Genomic DNA, 23,267 nt, shown 5'->3' on the forward strand with positions numbered 1-23,267 from the left:
TAAGTGAAAGTGACACCTGGTTTTATAATTTCACTTGATAACAGAAAATAAAATAAAAAAGGGAGAAGGGAAAAACTGAGCAGGGTTATCTCCCAAAATGCAACTTCTGTATGAAAATTACATCTCCCCTTTTATCGACATTGTGAAGTAGAATGAAGGTGAAAGTTCATTGTTCATTATGAAGAGCGCAATTGTACGAGTGGAAACGCACAAATATTTTTGAAAGACCAACTACAAGGCCAACAAATATGAAGGACTATCAAGTCAAATTCCCATGGTAGCAATTGCAGTCATTCCCAGCTCAACACACAGTGGATTCAGGCCTGGTTCTTCTAAGAGGCTGAATGCCGTAAGCCCATAATAGGAGTGATATAGATCGGGCAGCTGCCCTGGGAACTTGCTGAAACCACCGTACTGATGAAAATGCAAATATGAGCAACAAAGTCAGGAGTTGTAAGCAACAGTATTAGCTTAGGAAAAATATCAGAAAGAAATTGAGCGACTTCCATAATATCATATGAGTAGCCTACTACAGCGTTCCCGATGTTCACAAAAGATGATGTTGCCATACAAATCAAGCACCAAAGTCAATTCATATTTTCTGCATTTTGTTGGTCTGGTTTGTTTTTGTAAGAACAAGTACTTAGATTTATATTCAATTGTGTTTCTAGCCGTAATCATATGTATACCATCAATAGATAGGGATGACCAGCTATTACTTATGGAAACCATATAGCATGTTGGCAGGGCTTCTATCATCAATAGCCTCATGATCTTCCTACCCTTGTAATGGGTGGGATTGATCAAATAAAGTCTTTTATTTGTATGCATGGGCAAATTAATAACAGATTTTCCGTGAAAAATCTGAATTACATTATCCTCCTACCATATCATAGGTTAATAATACGAGATAAGAGAAGCAAAAGCACCTTGGACTGACAAGTTTGCAAAAATCCATGTAAAGCCTTCTTGTCAATGAATTTATGGCCCCCTAAAATCTTCAAAACTGATGCAATCCTGCACAAGCAAATTTCTCTTGTCAGTGTACATAATTCCCAACACTATATGAAACTCCCAAAGGATGTTCATCCCCTACCAAAATGCATAACATGTGTCACTAGGCTTGTTGGGTCTACCCTGAAATCCACCGTCAGCTGCCTGCCTCTGCAGTGGTATACAAGAATGAGATAAATCATCTGAATTATGAGAATGCAAAGTCAGGGACCAATGTTTTCAGACGCATCTACTTATTTGGCAGATTTTAAAGCCATGCCTGTCAATTGTTTACTTGCTGGAATGTTAAAAGTGTACAATCTCAAGGAAAACTGATAATGCTTGAAGAGTTTAAGTGGGGAAATAAACCTGCACGCACCAATCCAGCAACAATGGCACATCTATTATGGAAGATGGTGCATTTTTAGAAAGAATTTCATCTTCAATGAATCCCATTAAGCAGAGAGATGCAACACCGCAATATGTTGCACCACCTGTGTCACTAAGATGAATATTGTATCATTGGAGAAAATGAAGATTTTAAACTTATAAACTTATAACACAAGAGCTAACTTATGAACTTATAACACAAGAGCTAGTCTGAGAAATATGCTTTCTTCCTTCTTTAGTAAATACTAAATAACAAGAATCAAGCAAAAGATTAAAAAACAAGCAAAGGGGTGGGTAAGGAAATCAAAAGAAAAATTGGGAACACAGCATCAATGTTAAATAGGTACAACGAACCCATTCTTAAATCAGAGTCAGACACAAACAACAACAATGCCAATAAAATTGAAAAGTTTCAAAATAAAAAAGCATTAACTGCAAAAATAATATAGTTCAACAATTATACATAATAGTTTCAACTCACCATGAGATTCTGAACCAGGAACCAACCCAAAGCCACCATCATATGACTGAGAGAACGACGTCACTTAAGTATAAGTATATGGTATTCAGAATTTGGAGATATACCGATCAAATGGAAGATATAATGTCAAGAGGATGACTAAGTACAGATAAATTCATAGACTGCCCAAAATCACCGCAGTATCCATACTGACCTGGCACTTTAATATGTACTCCTTGGCTTTCTCCTTGTCCATGCCACTCCAATTTCCCAACATATGACAAATGGCCGCTGGTACATCAATCAGCTAAATTGATACTACATTGTCAAGTATATTGAATTAAATGGCTTAAAAAGTACGTACATATAAGCTTTTACCGTCGTACCAGCACAATAAATGAATCGAAGATCAGTCTCGGCTCCTGTATGTATAGGCATAAAACTGCCAAAATCAGTATAAAAATATCAGGAAATTGGTCAAGCAACCTCATAACACCCCAACTCAAAAAGAAATGAAACAAATGCATCCAATTATGAGGCTATAAAGTTTTACAGTAAACCATAATACCTCCCATCAGGCTGTTGAAGATTTCTCATTGACGTCAGTATTGACTCAGAGTCGATACTGGACAAGTTACAGCCAACGATTTTAAGTAAGGTTAGGGCACAATACGTGCTCGCCAGGTTACTGACACTGGGACTTAAAGCCTATATGAAGATTAAACTATAAAATTACTAACAGGAAATAGGAGAAAGTAAATCATAAAATGCTGTTATATACTAACCATTTGCTTAAACTTACACCCTAACAGGTTAAAACCCAAAAGACAGTTAAGCTAAAACAACACAGAAATTAGTTCATAACTTCATACCTCATTATCATTATCCTCTGGAGGAAATTGAGCAGCTCTGGAACCGTGGAAACCATAGAATTGTCCTGAAACAAGTTAAAAGCTAGTTTCTTTAATTATTTATGTACAAATGCAAGCTTAAATGAAAACAATTCAATTCAATTATATTGAATTCAAACCCAAAAACAAACAAAGATGTTGCATTTTTGAAAGCAAGCAAGCCCCATACCATTGTTCAATTCGGCTGTGCTTCTTGGATGAGCTTGCAATGACAGAACCCAGGTGGCAACTGCATCCTTGTCAACCTAACAAATCAAGATTTGAATTTCATCGATGTGAACCAAAGAAAGGAAGCCCAACAAAACGTTTAAGGGAGAAAAGATTGCAACTTTCAAAACGTACGAGGCCATCGAGAGCGTTGAGGAGGTCGAGGCCGGAGATGACGAAGTAGGCGAGAGTGAGGCGGTTGATTTCTTGGCTCTGATAGGGGGACGGCAGAAGCTGGTACATCATCTGCAGAAACGTCACGTGCCGGTCACGCTCGAAAAGCTCCGAATCCATGGCCCGATTTTATTGGATGGATGTGGAGATCCGATCCGAGTTCGAGTGGAAACTGTTGATGGCGATTTCTCGGCCTTCTCTGAGAATCAGCTTTTGGCTTTTGATACCTTGCCTGTTTTTAAAGCATTTTCAGATGTCATCTTCCAAGTTCATAGAAGCACAAAGTATTTTTATTTTTTGGTTGGTCAATTCCCAATTCAACCTCATTATTCTCTTCTCTGCCGAAAATGAAAAAGGCGGTAAGTCATTTAGAAGGAAATTTCAATCTTAACCAATACTTATATAAAGGCTGTAGAACAAATTTTTATGTAATAAATGTAAATAAAGAAAAAAGATAATTGAGTAACGTACTTCATTTTCAAAATAAGCGATTTTAATTGTCAAAGAAATTAACTATTAACTACTCGAGCTACAAATAATTTACAAAAGTCTTTTTTATTTGTTGTTTATCTTTAAAAAGATAAATTATTTTGCCTACTATAAAGCCCTTTTGTATGTGTATAATAATTGTAACATAATATATAAAGCATAAAATTAGAAAAGCAATGAAAGAGCATTGGAGAATTGGGTTTAATTCCAAAACCACCCTAAAACCCTACCCCAACCTTCGACTCCCATTTGACATTGAACGCGTCCTCACGAGTCACAAGTGACAAACACTACCGCTATTTCTCTCGCGCGCGCCCTCGTAGACGTTACACAAACACTTTGTTTCAGTAATTTCGTCGAACACTTTGGGTGGGTTACTGCGAAAACCTCAGCTGACTCATGAGGGCCAACAAGGCAACGGTCTTAACGTTTGCTGAGAAATGCAAGGTATGCCCTCTCATTTTCTGTTCTGGATTATGGGAGCTGTTGCATCCAAATACCTCACTTTCATTCTGCAATTTATGTTCATACTTTTGCTGGCACAAGCTTGTCATGACCTTGAAACTTTTGCAGAGCCTACTGTCTTCCAACTGGCAAGGGCAACTCAATACCATAAAGGCTGATGCTAAAGGAAGGTACCCATTTGCTCAAAACTGTTACTTTTCATCATCTTCTTCTTCTTCTTCTTCTTCGTTGCCCCTTTATATAGTTAGCCATAAGATATGCTTAGAAAACTTTGAAGAATCATTCTTTTTCATTAATTCGGATAGCAAACACCTCCACTCAACTGAATATACTACAATAACTTGGTGTAGTTGGGTTGAGAATTTAGCTGATCAAGGATGCAACAGTAGGGGACTGAGTTGTCGAAAAGAAATCACATTGAAAACCCAATTGATTTGGATCAAAGGACCCGTGTAGACGTTATTTCTCGCTTCATAATTTTGTATAGTAGTTTGGAATTGAGTTTAGGATTTCATTTTGCATAACTATAATTAGATATGGGTTCCAATGTTTTAGTGTCTGTTAACCTTCTTGTGGTCTTTATAACCATTCGGGGGCAAAGAAGACTGCTACTTTCATACATTAACTAGTGGGATTTCTTGTTGTTTGCTCTGTATGGTTGTGTTAGTAAGGAAGACATATACAGATCAAAGGTTAAGTACATCTGCAAAAGAGGGAAGCCATACATTTGGGTACCCGAAAAGGAGTTGCATAATGTGGTAAGCTCATATCATAGTGTTTAGAGTGATTAGTTTTACCTTCTGACATAAATTCATAAAGTTTGAACTTTAATTGCTTGCTGGTTAGCTGTCTTTGGCGGTGTTTTAAATTGTTTGTTAGAAATTTAAGTGTTAACACGCTAAGTCATAATTTTTTAAAAGGAATTTTGAGCAGTTATCAGAGTTTTTTTGTTAATATCTTCACTTAATTATTTGATAGATATCCTAGGGTAAAAAAATGATTTTATTGTCTAGTGACAGGTGTGCCTTGTGCCCTGGGGCTGCAATTTTAGTCATTAGAGCTGTTATCCTCTTATTTATTTTTCTTCTTCTCATGCAGAATGTAATTGTTGATGAACGCAGTTCATTTGCTGTGGCCAATCCCATCCCGGGTCCACTGGCAAGCTTGCTTAAATCGATAAAAAAGGTATTCACTTTTTGATTTAACTCCCTCCCTCCAAGTTAGCTACTATAAAGATAGCTTTTATCTGCTCCATTCATCAATGGGTCTTTCTTTCATAGAGCTGCTAATAGTTCATTCTTCTGAATTTGCAGTCACCAGCTCGAGTTGCTCTGATTGGAGATGTTGTACCTCTAACAGATGCAAAGGTAATCTTATTCTACCCCGACTTTACTTTTTATAGCATTCTGAACTCGAATAGCTCTGATTCCAACTACTGGATCCATGTTCTTTGTCACAAGACGATAAATTTTTCTTTCTGTAAGTTCTCTCATATAACGTCTGTACCTCCTAATATGGTTGTTTAATTAATGCTGGTCCATGACATAATCCACTGGATAAGGAAAATCCAAACCAAGAATTCAGTGATGCTTTTAATCGTTATAATTAGATTACGATAGAGAATAAGCGACTGAATTACACCTAATCCTACTTAGATTGAAACCACACAAGTAATAAGCGATCAACTGGAATTTGAGCTCTCAGATGGCTTTCAAGTATTATGGTTACATTTTTCCTTGACTAAGATGTTATTGTTCTTGTTACAGGTTAAGTCTGCAACAGAAGTCCTTAAAGAAGTCATACTGACGGAACAGAAAGCAATAAGTGAGTCCAGTTATACAGTTTCAGGTATATTAAGTTCTTCTGATCATAGCTGTACATCACGAAGCGAAAACCTTAAGGAGGTCTTGGAAGGGGATGAAAAGTACATAGTTTATAAGTTCAACCAAAGGCAAGAACCCCTCTTTCTTGATGCTGTCTCGAAATCTTTGTTTAAAGTTTGTTGTTAACTGAATGTGGTGTTTTCATCAGTATCTCTGGTTGTAATTATTTTAGGCTCAGGTTAGAATTAAGACTTCGATAGAAAGTATTGGAGCTGGGGCTTCTGTTTTCTAATTGAAGTACCGCCTGTTTGGTGTTCTCCCTGCCTGACCCACCTGATAACCAGACAACCTCCTGGCCAGTGTTCAGTAAAATTCATTTTTCTTTGTTTTTTAAGTTACACAATAAGGAGTATTACCGTGCATTCCCTTAATACAACTGTGGCTTTAGTTTCCAAAACATTAACCTAGATGTCCTTGAATATGTATAGTTTCTTAATACTGTTTCAATGGGAGAAATGCTCATGTTTCTGGGTTTCTTAATAGTGTTACAGTGGGAGAAATGTTCATGTTCCTGGGTTTGGTCTCTGTTTGCTAACCGTGTACAGCAGTTCAGATTATGTGTTTTTTTGGAGGACCCCCTAAAATTTCAGTCCCAGCTACCTCTGACGCAAAATCTTTATTGCACAGATCATGCATGTATGTTGACGGCAATGGAGACACTCATGAGATTGATCAGGAAGATATGAACGCATCTAAAGCAGATCCGTTAGGTAGAACCTTTCTGAAACTAGTTTTTAAGGACTCTCATAGCATTAAGCAGATAGAGCTTTACCATGCTAATCACATGCGTAATATTTTGATGTCTAGCTCTTTTGTCCGCTAAGCTTATCGATGGGATAAATCAAAGCGCTGCCAGACGCAGAGCCCTCATGCTTTTCTGCTTGACATACTTCAATACAAATGCAAAGGTAAGTTCATGCATTTTAGGAGTTTCATGTTTTAATGGTTACTTGGGTGCTTGCTCATTCTTAACTCATTTATTTACATGCTGTCATGGAAGGATGCATACATGCTGTCTATCGATCGTAAGGGATTTGAGGTATTGAGCAAGGTTCCTAGTCCTGCGTTGAAGGATGGATATGGCCAGTTTCAGTGGAAGCAATTTAGATTATCTTTGAAGGAAGAGGCACGTGATGTCGAATCATTCTGCCGCCAACTTGTGGAAATGGAAGAGGAGGCTGTTAAGGAGGTTTCGGGGCACAGTGGTTTAGCATGAAAAGGTTTCAAAACATAGCTGAAATAGTTTCTTGCCTGTTTGTTTTTCTTATAATCCTGTCGAGAGAGTTACAATCTTATAGTTGGTTAGTTTTGGAATTAAAATCCAATTAAACTAATTAAGAATCCCAATTGTGAATCAATGGAAACTTTTTTTCGGGTGAAATAATGACGATGTCTAAATTATTGAATTGATCCAATCAAAAAACCCAAGAGATCTTAATTATAAGGAAAATAGGCTTAATTGGTAAAATTGAAACACAACATTATCAACAAAATGACCAAGATGACCGTACACGGATCTTGGAGATTTAACAGACGTTTACGGAGTTCAAACCTTAACTAACAGACCGAAATACTTTTAAAAAAATAATAAGAACTTAACCAGCTGACAACCCCCACCATTTTCTTCAAAACACAGCCACAAAAACAACTTAATCAACTTCCTCGATCTTGGGACCAGCACCGCTGCCACCAGCAGGAGGAACATCTTCATCCATGCCACCACCGACATCTGGACCACCGGCACCCTGGTACATCTTGGCAATGATCGGGTTGCAGATGCTCTCAAGCTCCTTCATCTTGTCCTCAAACTCATCCGCCTCAGCAAGCTGGTTGCCATCAAGCCATTGAATGGCCTGCTCAATTGCATCCTCAATCTTCTTCTTGTCAGCAGCGTCGAGCTTGGAAGCAATCTTGTCATCCTTAATGGTGTTCCTCATATTGTAGGCGTAATTCTCCAGGGCGTTCTTCGCCTCCACCTTCTTCTTGTGCTCCTCATCTTCCGACTTATACTTCTCAGCCTCTTGAACCATCTTCTCGATTTCTTCCTTGGACAGTCTTCCCTTGTCATTGGTAATGGTAATCTTGTTCTTCTGGCCTGTCGTCTTGTCCTCAGCAGAGACATTCAAGATACCATTGGCATCAATATCAAAGCAGACTGTGATCTGAGGCACACCCCTTGGAGCTGGAGGAATTCCAGAGAGCTCGAATTTTCCCAACAAGTTGTTGTCACGGGTTCTGGTCCTTTCACCCTCATAGACTTGGATCAAGACACCGGGTTGGTTGTCTGAGTAGGTAGAGAACACTTGCTCCTTCTTGGTTGGGATGGTAGTGTTCCTTGGGATCAACACAGTCATCACACCTCCAGCAGTCTCCAACCCAAGGGACAGAGGAGTGACATCAAGAAGCAAAAGATCCTGCACCTTCTCATTGCCTTCACCACTCAAGATAGCAGCCTGTACAGCGGCACCATAAGCAACGGCCTCATCTGGGTTGATACTCTTGCAAAGCTCCTTTCCGTTGAAGAAGTCTTGCAACAACTGCTGTACCTTTGGAATCCTAGTAGAACCACCCACAAGCACGACATCGTGGACAGTGCTCTTGTCCATCTTTGCATCCCTCAAACACTTCTCAACTGGCTCCATACACTTCCTAAAGAGGTCCATGTTGAGCTCTTCGAATCTTGCGCGGGTAATTGTTGTGTAGAAGTCGACACCCTCATACAAAGAATCAATCTCAATGGTTGTCTGAGCAGTGGATGAGAGAGTCCTCTTTGCCCTCTCACACGCTGTTCTCAACCTCCTCAGAGCTCTTGGGTTTCCGATGATGTCCTTCTTGTGCTTCCTCTTAAATTCTTGGACAAAGTGGTTCACCATTCTATTGTCAAAATCCTCTCCTCCCAAGTGGGTGTCTCCAGCAGTAGCCTTGACTTCGAAGATACCCTCTTCAATAGTGAGAAGAGAGACATCAAAAGTACCTCCTCCAAGATCAAAAATCAGGACATTCTTCTCGCCAACACTGGTTGCCTTCTTGTCAAGACCATAAGCAATAGCAGCAGCGGTGGGCTCATTGATAATACGCATCACATTAAGCCCAGCAATGACCCCAGCATCCTTGGTAGCCTGACGCTGAGAATCATTGAAGTAAGCTGGGACAGTAACAACGGCATTCTTCACAGATGAGCCTAGATAGGCCTCAGCAATCTCACGCATCTTGATGAGAACCATGGACGAGATTTCTTCTGCAGCAAACTGCCTCTCTTCACCCTTATATGTGACAACAATCATGGGCTTATCACCAGGGCCTGGAATGACCTTGAAAGGCCAGAGCTTCATGTCACTCTGAACAGAAGGGTCAGAGAATCTCCTACCAATCAACCTCTTTGCATCTGCAAAAGTAACGAAGCTGGTTTAGAAACGCTTCATGAACTAACAACACCATATCAAGAAATCGAACGGATTAAATATAAAACTCAAAGCCTCGACCCAACAACAAAAAATTGTATTATAGACAGAGTCAATTAACTTAAAAAAACCTCAAATTAACATGAAATTTAATATATTTTTTTGCACAACACAAATTTCCAAACAAACTTATAAATAGTCCAAACAAGCAGAGATCTAGTAAAACCGAGTGAAACTAATAACACCAAATCGGATCATTGAAATATAGAACAATAAATATTGACACTGAAATTCATAAAATCACTCAAACAAGCAGAGATCAGACAGCACACAGTCAAACTGGTGTAGCCCCTGAACTAAACAATCAAATAAAACTGAACATGCAAGGCCAAACAAAATCATAACAACAAAACCGAAACGGAAAGTAGTAACCAAAGAATTAAGTAACTTAAAAGGTTGGAAAATAAACAAAAAGGATTTGAAAGATTACCGAAGACGGTGTTGACCGGGTTCATAGCGACCTGGTTCTTGGCCGCATCGCCGATCAAACGCTCGCTATCGGTAAACGCAACGTAAGAGGGCGTCGTCCTGTTGCCCTGATCGTTGGCGATGATCTCGACGCGGTCGTGCTGCCAAACTCCGACGCAAGAGTAGGTGGTGCCGAGATCGATCCCGATCGCCGGTCCTTCTCCTTTTCCTGCCATTGTTGTACGGACCCAAAGCTCGGAGACTTAAATCAGACAATCAAGAAAAGAAGCGCAGAGAAAAGAGAACGAATCGCAGAGGAATTGAAAAGCTTTGATAGGGTTTCAAGTCACAGATACTGGAGCGAGACTTGTGTGGTGGGTGCTATATAGTAGAGAGAGAGAGAGCTTGTCTAGAATGTTCGTATTTACGATTATTGGGGGGGAGTGTGTCCAGAATGTTCGGTTTGATTCTAGCCGTTGATTTGAATCTCACGGACGGTTCTGATGCTATTTCCTTCGTGGGCGTTGTTTCCTTTTCAAATTGGGCTTACGAGTTCCGTGTCCCACCCACTCATACTCGGAAATTTCTCCAAAGGACGGTGGTAAAATTGTCTCTTTGCAAAGATTGGCTGTATGAAAGATCGAGCAATTCGCGCCGTTTCGTTGAATTTTTTTTTTTTGGGGTCAAAAGTTCCGTTCAATTCTGTGTCTGAGATTTTTCTTCTTGCCCATTTCTTACAATCCTAATATCTTCTTGTATGGCCTTCCTTTGGGCTTAATTCCCAAGAGTCATTCTATATTGAGGGCCATTAGGTGAGATTTTATATCTTAATTGTTTAATCAGGTTAACTAATTGGATCTATCGGTTAAGAGATAAGGCCTCATCTAAGGGTCATATATAAGGTCGTCACTATAGAATTCTTGATAGTAAGGGTCTTAGATAAGGCCCTTAGATGAGGCTATATTTATTAACCGTTGAATCAAACTAATCAATTTGATCTAATAATTAAGAGATTGGGCCTTATCTTATCTGATAAGGCCCTTACTATAGAATTCTTGTAACTCTCAAATATTTAATGGGCTTAAAAGGTGGGCATCAACTTGGATTCATAAGTTTTGAAAATAGTTCATTCAGTCAAAACACTCAAAAACATAGTTAATTTAATCTCAAAACTTAAAAGAGATTGTGGCATTTCCTAGAGTCTTACCCATAGTTTAGCAACCAGTTTGGTGGTTCGGTGTGGATTAGACTATCTCAAGTAAACTGAATTAATGTATGGAATGTGTTTGTTGAATTATGGACGCGTTGGGGGCTTGACTTACTAAAATGGAAAAAAGTCGATGTACAAGTCCCGTATTGAGGTGGTAAGACAATATAACACTAAACTGGATTCAATTCCAATCCTATTTTGTCACGGCCACCAAATAGACTTTGTAGGACTAAATTGGACTCAATTCCAATCATGTTCAACTCCTTCCACCAAACGAAGGGTAACACTCAACGAGTCATTCTATAGTGAGGACTTTATCTAAGGCTCTTAGATGAGATCCTATATTTTAATCGTTAGATCAAACTAATCAATTGGATCAAATTATTAAGAGATAGGGTCTTATTTAAGGGCCTTAAATAAGGCCCTCACTATAGAATTATTGAAGACTCAATAGGACTAAATTGGACTCAATTCCAATCATGTTCAGTCCCAGCCACCGAACGGGTCAAAATAATTGTGATGCTTGGGCTTTCAAGCTATAGACAGAGCAAGCTTCTGCTGGGCCTGTTTTAGAAGAACACTTGACCCTCAAAGTCGGTTTTGCAGAGCGATGTTACAATAGCATGACCAGTTGGTGACCCATCTTTTTGGCCCAAAATCCATACAAATATAAATGCGCAATTTGCCCACTCCACCAGTGTCACTGAAATCAAAATTAGGGAGCCCTGTAAATTGCAATGCAGAATATATTGGACCACCATCTTTAATCGAAAGAAAAGAAAAGAAAAAAGGCTTAAAGCACGTGAGCAGATCAAGCAAGAGATTTGTCTGCTTCTTAATCTCAGATTTACAGTTCTCAAATCCCTGCCTCTGACAAAACCCATATCAAAACAAGGAGGATATGGGAAGTAGAATAAGAATTAGAAGAATAAATTACTGAACCCCATGTAATTTTTATTGTGTAAACGTGGGAAGGAGAGGTGACAGCAGGTGAACAAAATAATGGGGGCAAAAGCTGCAGGGCTAAGCTTTCCTTTGCAACTTTGCATATAACTGTACAGCTAGAGTACCCTTACTTTATTTTTGCATGAAAATGAGTTAAAGAAATATTCTGCAAAGATTGATTAGATAGGGGAATTAGATTCCTACACCACCCACCAACCTTAACATTTTACTATCATTTCCTAAATCACTCACATGCTCTTGTGCTATATAGATACATAAAAGTCAATGAGATCTGATCCATATATAATATATATATATATATATATATAGTAGCATGCACATAAAAATTTAAGAGAGAGAGAGAGAGAGAGAACAGGTGCCCTTGAATTTTTTCTGGAATTTGTGTATATATGTATATATATTATTAGTCCATTTGTGGATGAATTTGAGAGAGTATAGACAATGAAATTGTGTCTAGCTAAAGGCATCGTTCAGGAAAATAAAATGATGATGTATTTTTTTTCCAGGACCTTTTCTATTGAGAGGGGTTATATATAATATACTAAACTCACACACGCTACGCGGATGCTATTAGGACTCAAACTAAATACCTTATCTGGAGTAGCAATTACACTAAAAACCACTACACACGCTAGCTAGTGGGCCCTTTGCAAGCTGTTGTATCTTCAATTTTCTTTCCAATAACCTTCCGTTTAGACTAAAATTAATTACTTTGGCAAAGCTAATCACTCTAATCAAATCATGCATTACATACAGCTCCATGAATTAGAAAAATTTGAAAGGCAATTTTGTTTTATTTGTAAGTTGAGCTCAATTAAGCAAGGCCTATGGCTGCTAGGGCCTAGGTTGGTGAAGCTTTTGCAAGAATCTTAGCCTTGAAAGCCGTTGGTGTGAAACATGCATACGCGGCATGTCAAAATCGGAAAACCAAATATTAGGTAATAATTGTGAGTGTCATGCTTTTAATTTCAGAAACAATGAGAGCGGGGTATGGCCAGGGAGAGTGAGGGACCAAAAACTACAGGAATTGAAGGAGATATCAAAATCCGTAAATTAGAATCAGAAATGAGCACAAGACATGGGTTTCAATCTGTGTTTAGCGTAAAGAAAATTGTCCATGCCCTCACTTTTCATCAGAGCACATGACTTGGGGTCCAGTGTAATTTGATTGATTTATTATCTGCACTCATGCCTTCTTTTTGTTCCAAAATGTAACTTTGGATGTTAGAAGCTGTGCCATCCATGCGCTATAATGTATAATTTCATGGTGATGTTGATTTGAGTTGGTGTTTTGGACCACTTTAGCTTAGCTTCTTTGTCACTAAAGATTGAGACAGCATCCTGATACATTTTTCTTCTTTTCAGCCTTATCATTTAGATTGCTGACATATATATGTATCCATAAATGTAATAAATCAACTTTCCCAAGCCACAGTGCCCTAAGAGATTATTATCTGTTTGTCTAGTCGTATTTCTCGTGTCTCAAGTCGATGTTTAGGAGATGAATGTTTTCTCACACACATACACTGTTAAGGCGTCATTAGAATTAGGATCTAAGACGAGTAGTTTGTAAGTCATCAAGGCTATTTTTTCGCACTGTCGACGTGGTTGTTTCAGTTGCCACTGAAAAAACCATTTACTACTAACAAACGCGTAAGGGGTAGTCAAATGTTAGAGTGTCTCCAAATCATTATATATTCATCCAAATCAAATTGATTAAGGGTCTCTTTCTGTCCATCATTATGCACGTTTCCCTCCCTTCTCATCATCAGCCTCCATTGATATCGACATAGCTAGGTGGCTTGGTTTTGTTTATTTTTAATTAATTCTTACTTGTATTTTTAAGTTGGCTGTGAAATATCAATCCTTCTCCTTATCAGTCTTAATTAATGATAATGTGTTTTTGTCACTCCAGCTGTTCCACGTCTCCTTGTCAATTCTCTCTTCCTTGTCCTCATATCAATGCTCTGAATTAAATCACTCCTTCATACTTGTAATACTATTAATATTTCCATTTCTAATCAGTTTTATTTGCGAGTTATGTAATTAGTAAATATGTTACATGTAACACTAGTCGTGACAGATAGATCTTTAATTTGACACCATACAATTTTCATGTACGTGCACTCAACTATCACTTGGAAAATTGAAAAAAAGGAAAAATCAAGTCACCCTCAACACACAAGTATACAAGCAAATCCTTAAGATCATGCGGGCATATCCAATTGTGGAATCCGCACTTTAGGCCAAATATCCCTCCACTGGTTGGGTACATTCATGAAATTAGTATCGATCGGACGGTCATAATCTGATCCCCCAAGATGATGATTCGATGCACATTGCACCATCTAGATGTAATGGTTACGTGAAAACCTGAATCCCAATTCATCTTGGCCTCACGTTTGATGTGGGGCCCTAGAAAAATTGGATGATGAGGTTGCTTTTTTACCGACCCAGCCGATATGAGAAAGAGACTGCGACGAGCAGCATATACATATATTCTGGGTTGGCAAACGGACAAGAAGGTGGGGCTGGGACCCACTGATATCTGACGTGGCAGATTGGCAAATATAAAGTAAGAATCCTCTCCGACCGCGAGCATCTGATGACGACCAGTCTATCCACCCCACAACCGCGGCTAGGCCACCACCACCAAGGCCACACACCAACCAACCCCTAGTATTTCTTTATTTTATTTCTTCTTCTTCTTCAATCTTCATTATTTTCTTTTCCATCGTACAATTGGCAGAAATCATATGAATTTAAAGCCATAATTACAGAGACTTCAAATTAACCAGGTTAGCCAGCTACTGCTAGCTAGAATATATAGTACTCTGATTTCTGATAGATGATGACTTGAATTAAATACCTTCTTAAATTAAAGCTCCCAAAGACGTATGCAATCCCGCTCTCTTGCATCTATTGCTTGCAAGGACGGATCTAGGATTTCAAAATAGGATGAGCTAAATTTATCTTGTTGGACTGTTAGATTTTATGCTCGGATAAACCTTATAGGGAGGCCGACAGAATTGATCATAAATATATATATATATAATTTTATTTTATTTATTTTAAAAGGCCTATTTTACAGATGCCAGCAACAATGATTATATATTCTTAAAATTAACACTAATGGCTAGTATATGTCTTTTATACTAAAAAAAAAACTCACATAGGCAGGCTATAGCTCAGGTTGTACATGTTGTAGGTCCGTCCCTGATGGTTTGTTTGTATGAAAAAAAGAAGAAAAAAACACACAAACATAATAGTCAGAAAATTAATAGTATTACTATGTAACTTTAATTTGTTTTCATTTGGTTATTTTGCCATCATTTCACGTGAACCTTTGTCTTAGACTTTCACTTATATATAGACATATATGAAAGATTTTGAATAGTAAAAGGTATGTGGATAGAATCACTAAGTACGGTTTGCTTAATACAAGTTTCAACTAGCAATAATATACTTCAATCTCTTTTCACACTTTTGGCTAGACACAATTCCTGGGTGGGAATAAGCTTGCACCATCCATATTATCCTAAACTTTGACGGTGAATTACTTTTCGTGAGTAAATAATGCTACAAATTCCAAAATGCTAATTAAAAATCTTTCAATAAAAGAGGTTAGGGTACATCAAATTATTTCTTTTGTAATATAATAATCTACGTAAAGGCAGCAACAAATGAATTTAAATTTAAAAAAAAAAAAAAAAAGTATACAGATTTCCATGCAAAAATAAACAGTGTGCGAGGAAAGATCGGAAAAACAAAGGTACACCCGATGGCGACACTTCCACCCAGAACATCCCCACAATCACTCACCTTTTCATTATTAATTCTGTATCAACATTACTTATTTATGTGTGTAGCTCATATTATATTAATATTATTAAAGTTTTCTACTTAGGGTTGTTCTTTCTCTCTCTCTCTCTCTCTCTCTCTCTCTCTCTCTCTCTCTCTCTCCATGCATGGCCATTGGTCAGTAATCTTTTTGGGTTACTGTAATACAGCGTCAAAAAGAAGCTTAAAGACTAAGAAAAATGGTTCCTTCTCTTCAAAACCCTAAAAATTTAATAAAACAAAAAGAGAAAGAGAGAGAGAGAGAGAGAGAGTGGGGGGATGGGATGAGAGAAACAAAGAACAAAATAAATAAACACCAGCCTCCTTTATCTTTCCGTCTCCTTCTGATCTTTTCTTCTCTTTCTCTCTGCAGCAGCAACTATCTCTTGTTGATGTGATTCTCCATCCCCTAAAAACCCACATCAACCCTTTACAAAAGAGAAAGCCATGGTTTTCTCATCTGTTCCCGTCTATATGGATCCACCCAACTGGCAACAACAGGTAAGGGTTTTCATTTTCTCAACAATTTTTTCTTTCCCTAGCTTCTTCATAAGAAAAAAAGTTGAATTTAAAGATAAATATTCTTACCCTTTTTCAATCTATATCTTTTCTTGAATATACCAGTTATTGATTTTGTTTATTTTTAAACTTTTTTGCTTTTTGATTTCATAGCAAACAAATCATCAACAACAAGGAGGTGGTAATGATCAGAATAATCATCAGCTTCCTCCGCCCCCACCTCAAGAAGCTGGATGTAATTCAGAAGGTGGCGGCAGCGGCTCAAGCTCGATCAGGCCTGGATCCATGTCTGATCGAGCCCGGCTAGCCAAGATGCCGCAGCCAGAGACCGCACTGAAATGCCCTCGATGTGAATCCATAAACACCAAGTTTTGCTACTTCAACAATTACAGCCTTTCACAGCCTCGTCACTTTTGCAAGACCTGCAGGCGCTACTGGACCAGAGGAGGAGCGTTGAGGAGTGTGCCGGTCGGAGGAGGCTGTCGAAGAAACAAAAGAAGCAAAGGCAGCGGCGGCAGCAGCAGGTCAAAATCTCCAGCCGCAGCCGGTAATTCCAGCTCAAGCACAGTCAACTCTTCCAACAGCTGCAGCACCAGTGACAATATCATAGGCCATTTGGCTCATCCACCACCACATCAATTACCCTTTTTGCCCTCTTTACATCATCTTGGTGATTATGGTTCCGGGGACATGATAGGGTTAAATAATTTTGGGGGCATGAACCAACCTGCTGATGTTGAATTTCAACAACATCAGTTTGGCTCGGACCGGTTGACAGTCCGGCCAAATTCAGGCATCAACATGATCAACACTGAGCATTGGAGGTCATCACTGCTCCAGCATCAAGTTCAGCAATTTCCTAATTTCTTGGCTAATTTGGAACCACCAACTAGTTCTCATGGGATGTACCAATTTGAAGGTGGAAATGTTCATCAAAATGTTGGCCTCCTTCCAATGTCTAAGCCATTGGATTCTGTGGGTCCTGGGGTTGCTGCTACTCAGATGGCTAATGTGAAGATGGAAGACAATAATCATCAAGCATTGAATTTGTCAAGAAATTTTTTGGGCAGCCTTGGAAATGATCATCACCAATACTGGGGTAATAATGGTGGTGGTGGCAATGCTTGGACTGATCTTTCTGGTTTCACTACTTCTTCTTCCCCCAGCCATCTCTTATGAAGTTTGATCTTGATCATATGATCACTTTGATCTTCTCCAACTATATTAATTACAGGTTCCACAGAAGGAAAATGATCGAGTGCTACTGGCGAAGATATTAGAGTTTCAACCAACCTATTCCACCCTAACTTTTCATGAGTTTTCGAAGTTGAAGCCCGGAAATATATGTAAGATGAAATTTGAAGATGGAGTAATATCTCTTCATATTTTGTTGAAAGATTACCTTAGAAATGGTAGGCTTTCTAGTTTTGAAATTGTTTGTTTGTTTTTCCTTTTTATTGCTTTAGTCTTTGGGAGGGTTATGTCCAAAGTAGGTAGCTAGCTATGCTTGTAATTCATGTGGGAGAGTTGGAGCATCTGACATTTTGAAGGGCCAGATTGTCATAATATATCAAATATGAATGCTATGTGTACCAAGTTTCCTTCACATATTTTATGAAATTGTGTCCATCAAAGTTTTGTCTATTAATCTTTACTTATAAGCTAGCTATACTCATTAATTTCAGTGAAAGGCTGGACATTATTTCGAAAAATTGCCCACATTATCTCTGCCAGACTGCCAGAGGCAGAAGCAATTAATATATCAGTTTTCGTTTTCAGGCCACTGCAAGCACGCTTCTTTCTCTTACATAGTCTCTCAATTGTTGGGTCATTTCTGTTTGATATTTCTGGAACATGAAAGAGTAGTGTTCATTCAATCTCAATTTTTACCCCCACCCCCTTCGCTCAAAAAGTTTGTGCCCATACTTTAAATTTAGAGAGAGAGAGAGAGAGAGAGAGAGGAAAGTAGGGTTTAGTGAGTAGTGAATTAGAAGATGTATTTTTTTTGGTTGCTAGTGCGATGACCAGAATGATTATGCAATTATAAGAAATTGACCAAAACGAGACGACTTGTTTTTTCTGGTTGTGAACTCAGATTTAGATCGATGGACGATTTACAAAGAAGCAAAGAGAAACGCCAAAATCACACTCAAAACCATGCAAAAGAACAAGGATTCTTGGAATTTTGTTGCGAAAATATACTAACCTAAAGAGGGTATAGGACCATGCTACACAGAGTCCAAAAAGAATAAGAAAAAAACCAAAAAGAAGAAAAAAAAATTCGAGACCCTCTTAACATTTGTTTGGTTTTGGTCTTTCCTCTCCTTTCTAATCAAAGTAAATTAAAGTAAAAACAACAGTCATTATTGTTTTTGAGGTAATGGAATCTGGGTTTTGGATTTGCTTTTGCACTAACCAAGGTAGCTGTGTAAGCCTGCAATAAAACCGTCAAAAAAGCAACTCCATCTCTGTCGACTGTCTCACTAGAGCAACAGCAGTCAAGGTTGTTTTTTGTGGTTGGTCGTTGGTCGTTGGTCGTAGACAGTGATGTTTGAAATTTGTTTACAGGAGCTATAGTTAACTAGTTGTAAAACTTTTCTCGGTTTTAATTGAGTTAAAAGTATTATTTTAATTCAATATTAATAAAGCATCTAATCCAAAACTAACAAAATTGTTAAAGCCTATCCATCTGGGTCTTGAGGAAGAAGAAGAAGAAGAAAGAGCTCGGAAATCCAAGCTTTGGTTTAGTACATGAAATTAAGACTGGTCATGGCCACATCACATGTGATAGGCGTGAAGATGTTCTCTCTGTTTCCATGGCAGCTTTTCCTTTTGTGACGTCCTTGTCCCCGTCCTTGCTCTTCTTCTTAACTAACGCTCCCTCTCTATCTTTTCTCTCTGTCTGTGTCTGATGATATATATATATATATATATATTCATATACATGGACTGCAGGCACACGCACAGATTCCAATCTATGCTTCTAAAATTCTTGGATACAGGCCTCACGTTCTCCCACATGTGCTCAATCATATATGTGTTAGATTCCTGCTCACTTCTACATAGAATCTCAATAGTAAATATATAATTACAATATGCACGGATCCAACAAAACATAATTCTTACTCCTATTAATTAGGTATTATAGTAATAGTAGTAGGAGAATGCTACCCTACGTCAAGTTGTTCATGTATGTGTATGTCACTCATAACCGTTGATGAAACAGATCTAGTTTATATTGATTGTCCGTTTTGAAGTGCTTTTGAAAAGACTAAAAACGTAATACATGAAAGTGTTATAAGTCCCCCAAATTCAAATTTTCCTCGGAGTAAAAAAAAAAAAAAGATCATCGTGTAGTGTCGAATATGTCGCTTCTCTTAATTGTGAAGTATAGGCGCGTACATACAACTTACAAGGCCATCTCCAAGCAATAAGTTATGTATGGCCAAAAGAGGAAAATAAACAGAAACCCAATAGCTAGTAAAAGAATATTCGTTTTAGTTGTTTCTTATCTGCCTAAAAGCTTAACCAATGAGCTCGTATGTATGAGAGCACTTTCTTTTGGCGAATTATTAAAGAAGAAAGTGAAGTAATAAACTTATACATGCACGATGATGCTGAGCATAATTATGATGTTGATGATGTATAATATATACAATATATATTGCCTAGATATTTTCTTTCATACATAGTCTTTCGCATAATATTGAGGTGTAAGAAAGCAATTTGTGATTGATTGATATATCTTCCTCCCAGCTCTTTCTTTTATCATTACATCATCTACCATAAAATCATATGTGGAAGCTTGCGTAACCAAGCACTAAATCTCAATCAAAACTTCTTGTTTTGTTATCCTTCTTATATTATTGAACCTTTTTGGGTGGGGGGAGGGGGGGAGGGGAGAGAGAGAGAGAGAGAGAGGGTGGTGGGGGGTGGTGGGGAAGGGGAGGAATGTTTGACTGGTCTCAGTGAGAGTGAGGGAAACTTAGCCTTTATAAAAGTAAGAGATGATGAGAGAATTTGGATATATGATTTTAACTTTATCATTTAACTTGTGTTCAGAAGATACACATACATGATTTACCTCTTTGGAATTTTGACTTTCTTTGGAATATATATTAGGGCAACTAATTGTACAGAAAAATTGGAGTTTTAATTTTGACATCTTTGCTCAAACACCCAAAGCATTACGCTTCCCGCAAATTTGGGCTCGATCAACCTATACGTGGCCTATGAGTTAGGTTACAATGAGGGGTAATTGTAAGATTAAGTAAAGGGTTACTATTGGATTATTGGATTGAAATCCCTCATTATAACCGCTCAATACAACCCATCATTACAAAATCTCTGGAAAATTTAGTCCATTCCAAGTCCTAGTGACTTTTGACTTAAGCCACCAAAACTAGAGATCAACGATGTGTGTTTTTTAGTTTATAATAATATTATCACATGAATTGCGTTTTGAGTGGCCAACGCTAATATCCTTTTTGAATGTAAACGTGTTATAACATAAGAGGACCATGCAGAATCACAAATGTTAATATATTTTGTATTAATCCAACATTAGGGGCCTACTTTGCTTATCTTAATTGTGTCGTGTTTCACTTTAATCTTAAAGTTGTTGATTTAGTCATTCCCCATTGAGTTTTCTAGGTGCAAGGAAGATTTAGAACATCATCATTTTGTCTCATTAAACCAGCCATTCAACCTAGAAGAACTTAGGAAGGCCTCTGATAAATTTCTCTCCACTAGAACTCTACGCAGTCAAAGCTTGACAACGCGTTGGTAAAGTACCTTTATATATCGTCCAAAGATTCTTTCTTTCTCTCTACTTTACTCGTTTGGATCTTTACTTGCTAGTTAAGAGTTTATGGCTCATCTCATTCATTCTTATTGGTCTCAATCAAGCCTTGAACTAGCTAATATAATATTATATTAGCCCCATAATTGGAAGGGTGCAGTGTCTTATTACTTGAGACAGTTGCTTAAGAGCGGAGCTAATCATAGATTTTAAAAAGAAAAAAAAAAACTATAATTTTAAGCTTGTGACTCCCCAAACATAAAAATCTACCTCAGCTACTGCACTCTTGTCCTGTTATATGGTCTTTCATTTATGAAATGTACTTGGATTAACCCGGTTCGAAGAACGTCGAACCGGGTTTGTTATTCGGTCAGTACCCATTTCACTATATTTGGTATAGTTACTGTAGCTAGCTATATATATAACACGGGTCATGATTTCTAGCTCTTTCTGCAATGACAAGCCATTGATGAATATTAGTTAGATAGGGACGAGGAACTTCTACACATAATTAAGCATGCATGTTCTTAGAATTTTACACATGCAATATTTAATAATCCCGCAATACAGCGCCGCAATTTGGAGGAAGCAAGCAATCCATTTTTTTTCTTTTTTATCCAATGGCAAGCAATCCATCAGTTGATGTCCATTATTTTGTTAAACTTAATCAACTCAATATCTAGTCTCCATTATTTAAAAAAAAAACTTGGGCTGACAACGAATTACACCTAATCAATTCTGATTAAGATCACTGCCAAATCATATTATATATCCAAAACTTTGAGAACAATTTACACAACAGATCCTAAGCTAAGTAACGTTAATGCATGTAATTAATCTATCACAAGATGATGACATTATTCAAGAACGAAATTGCAAGCCACTTTCTGGCTACTAGTATTCTTACATTGCTGCGAAAGCTAAGTAATTTCAACCATAAATGAGTTGCAAAAACCTATATACGGCGAACGTGCAGTCCAATACAAATATGCACTTCATTTTATCAAGTCAATGAACTAGCAAATAGGCTCTTTGATCCTTCAATTAGCAGGGTCAACCACGTTTTTTGTCAAAGTAAACTCTCCTATAGTCGTAAATTATAAGGCCATTGACCTGCGCAATGACTTGGAAATGCATCGTTTATAAAAGGCTAGCATTTGCACCTATTTTCCAGTATACTTGAAGAAGACAATCGATCGAGATGGCTCAACAAGCAACTGCATCCTCAAGGATTGCATCTCTTATTTTGAGAATCTTTACCTTCATTCTCTTGTTGACATCACTTATTGTGCTTGCCACGAACTCCATAGGATCCAGCGATGATGACTCCAAAGTTCGTTTTACCGATTTTTATGCCTACCGGTAAGCAATCATAGTCGCGGTCGTGTGGTCTTTTTTCTTGTCTAATCATAGTTTGAAACGCTTAACTAATTATTTTGAATTGTAAAATTGGTGCAGATACATGCTTGCTACAATTGTCATCGGCAATGCATATAGTCTCTTGCAACTTGTACTCACAATCTTTAATATCGTACGCGGCGGGGATGGCATGCCCTTCCTTGACTTCTTTGGTGACAAGGTACATTTTTTCTTTTTTCTTTTTTAATTTTCGGCACACAAAGCTTCCCACAAGTTTTTGTTTTAATTTTTTATAATTTCCTCTTCTATTCTAGCAAACAAAACCCATGTCCATTGAGCCTGTGAGGCCCATTGGCCCAATAGGCAAAACCAAGGACAAATTTTAGCAAGGCTTTTAAAACATAGAGGTTCCTTGTGTTGGCTCATAAATAAAATTTTCATGTTACTCTCTGTCTAGGCATTCCTAGGATGATTTTTTTTTATTTTTTTTTTGGGATTTAATACAAAAACTTGAGTTGGGCATGCAGTTCATATCATACGTGCTAGCAACTGGTGCTGCTGCTGGGTTTGGTCTGACTGTAGACTTGAAGAGACTGATGGACGCATCTGAAGTAGACTTGCTCAACTTTGATGATAAGGCCTTTGCATCTGCTAGCCTCCTCCTCCTCGCATTTGTTACCACTGCCATATTATCAATTATCTCTGCCTACATCCTCCCAAAGAGAGTTTGA

At 38.0% G+C, this 23,267-nt stretch overlaps 5 protein-coding genes across 6 annotated transcripts; 3 read left to right on the forward strand and 2 right to left on the reverse strand.

Moving 5' to 3' along the window:
* Positions 1-104: 104 nt before the first annotated feature.
* On the reverse strand, positions 105-3,490 carry PGGT-I (Prenyltransferase family protein). 2 transcript variants are annotated; one of them, XM_021958224.2, is made up of 11 exons: positions 3,097-3,487; positions 2,924-2,999; positions 2,716-2,780; positions 2,412-2,551; positions 2,230-2,285; positions 2,058-2,134; positions 1,865-1,910; positions 1,363-1,487; positions 1,097-1,164; positions 930-1,017; positions 105-414 (listed from the first exon to the last, which is right to left on the reverse strand). In XM_021958224.2, the coding sequence occupies exons 1-11, from the start codon at positions 3,253-3,255 to the stop codon at positions 265-267; spliced, it is 1,050 nt and encodes a 349-aa protein (XP_021813916.1). In that variant the 5' UTR covers positions 3,256-3,487; the 3' UTR covers positions 105-264. The 2 variants fall into 2 exon arrangements, with proteins under 2 accessions (XP_021813916.1, XP_021813917.1); XM_021958225.2 differs by lacking the exon at positions 1,865-1,910 and having other exon boundaries at positions 2,208-2,285; positions 3,097-3,490.
* A 293-nt stretch (positions 3,491-3,783) lies between these two features.
* On the forward strand, positions 3,784-8,367 carry LOC110756628 (uncharacterized). Its single transcript, XM_021958067.2, has 9 exons — positions 3,784-4,071; positions 4,198-4,259; positions 4,757-4,847; positions 5,188-5,274; positions 5,403-5,456; positions 5,856-6,040; positions 6,600-6,682; positions 6,780-6,880; positions 6,973-8,367. Exons 1-9 carry the CDS (start codon positions 4,024-4,026, stop codon positions 7,186-7,188), a joined length of 927 nt encoding a protein of 308 aa, XP_021813759.1. The 5' UTR covers positions 3,784-4,023; the 3' UTR covers positions 7,189-8,367.
* Positions 7,407-10,219, reverse strand: LOC110756627 (heat shock cognate 70 kDa protein 2). The gene is made up of 2 exons (XM_021958066.2): positions 9,864-10,219; positions 7,407-9,357 (listed from the first exon to the last, which is right to left on the reverse strand). The coding sequence occupies exons 1-2, from the start codon at positions 10,075-10,077 to the stop codon at positions 7,622-7,624; spliced, it is 1,950 nt and encodes a 649-aa protein (XP_021813758.1). The 5' UTR covers positions 10,078-10,219; the 3' UTR covers positions 7,407-7,621.
* A 5,824-nt stretch (positions 10,220-16,043) lies between these two features.
* OBP3 (OBF-binding protein 3) lies at positions 16,044-17,982 on the forward strand. The gene is made up of 2 exons (XM_021958014.2): positions 16,044-16,358; positions 16,530-17,982. Exons 1-2 carry the CDS (start codon positions 16,305-16,307, stop codon positions 17,553-17,555), a joined length of 1,080 nt encoding a protein of 359 aa, XP_021813706.1. The 5' UTR covers positions 16,044-16,304; the 3' UTR covers positions 17,556-17,982.
* Positions 17,983-22,378: 4,396 nt separating this feature from the next.
* Positions 22,379-23,267, forward strand: LOC110756569 (CASP-like protein 4D1). The gene is made up of 3 exons (XM_088249431.1): positions 22,379-22,539; positions 22,636-22,756; positions 23,064-23,267. Exons 1-3 carry the CDS (start codon positions 22,379-22,381, stop codon positions 23,265-23,267), a joined length of 486 nt encoding a protein of 161 aa, XP_088105557.1.

Source organism: Prunus avium, chromosome 2 (assembly GCF_965620075.1).
Source record: "Prunus avium chromosome 2, drPruAviu1.hap1.1, whole genome shotgun sequence".
Lineage (NCBI taxonomy): Eukaryota > Viridiplantae > Streptophyta > Magnoliopsida > Rosales > Rosaceae > Prunus > Prunus avium.

What these genes read in the sequence shown, in the direction of transcription:
- LOC110756628 (XM_021958067.2), top strand. Translation starts at nt 4,024, where the DNA reads ATGAGGGCCAACAAGGCAACGGTCTTAACGTTTGCTGAGAAATGCAAG. An exon ending in AAAAGGAGTTGCATAATGTG is followed by an intron (nt 4,848 to 5,187) that starts GTAAGCTCATAT and finishes CTTCTCATGCAG; the next exon opens with AATGTAATTGTTGATGAACG. An exon ending in ACTTCAATACAAATGCAAAG is followed by an intron (nt 6,881 to 6,972) that starts GTAAGTTCATGC and finishes CTGTCATGGAAG; the next exon opens with GATGCATACATGCTGTCTAT.
- LOC110756627 (XM_021958066.2), bottom strand. Translation starts at nt 10,077, where the DNA reads ATGGCAGGAAAAGGAGAAGGACCGGCGATCGGGATCGATCTCGGCACC. An exon ending in CCCGGTCAACACCGTCTTCG is followed by an intron (nt 9,358 to 9,863) that starts GTAATCTTTCAA and finishes TTACTTTTGCAG; the next exon opens with ATGCAAAGAGGTTGATTGGT.
- LOC110756569 (XM_088249431.1), top strand. Translation starts at nt 22,379, where the DNA reads ATGGCTCAACAAGCAACTGCATCCTCAAGGATTGCATCTCTTATTTTG. An exon ending in ACCGATTTTTATGCCTACCG is followed by an intron (nt 22,540 to 22,635) that starts GTAAGCAATCAT and finishes AAATTGGTGCAG; the next exon opens with ATACATGCTTGCTACAATTG. An exon ending in TTGACTTCTTTGGTGACAAG is followed by an intron (nt 22,757 to 23,063) that starts GTACATTTTTTC and finishes TTGGGCATGCAG; the next exon opens with TTCATATCATACGTGCTAGC.
- OBP3 (XM_021958014.2), top strand. Translation starts at nt 16,305, where the DNA reads ATGGTTTTCTCATCTGTTCCCGTCTATATGGATCCACCCAACTGGCAA. An exon ending in CACCCAACTGGCAACAACAG is followed by an intron (nt 16,359 to 16,529) that starts GTAAGGGTTTTC and finishes TTGATTTCATAG; the next exon opens with CAAACAAATCATCAACAACA.
- PGGT-I (XM_021958224.2), bottom strand. Translation starts at nt 3,255, where the DNA reads ATGGATTCGGAGCTTTTCGAGCGTGACCGGCACGTGACGTTTCTGCAG. An exon ending in CAGAGGATAATGATAATGAG is followed by an intron (nt 2,552 to 2,715) that starts GTATGAAGTTAT and finishes ATCTTCATATAG; the next exon opens with GCTTTAAGTCCCAGTGTCAG. An exon ending in AGTACATATTAAAGTGCCAG is followed by an intron (nt 1,911 to 2,057) that starts GTCAGTATGGAT and finishes TCGTTCTCTCAG; the next exon opens with TCATATGATGGTGGCTTTGG.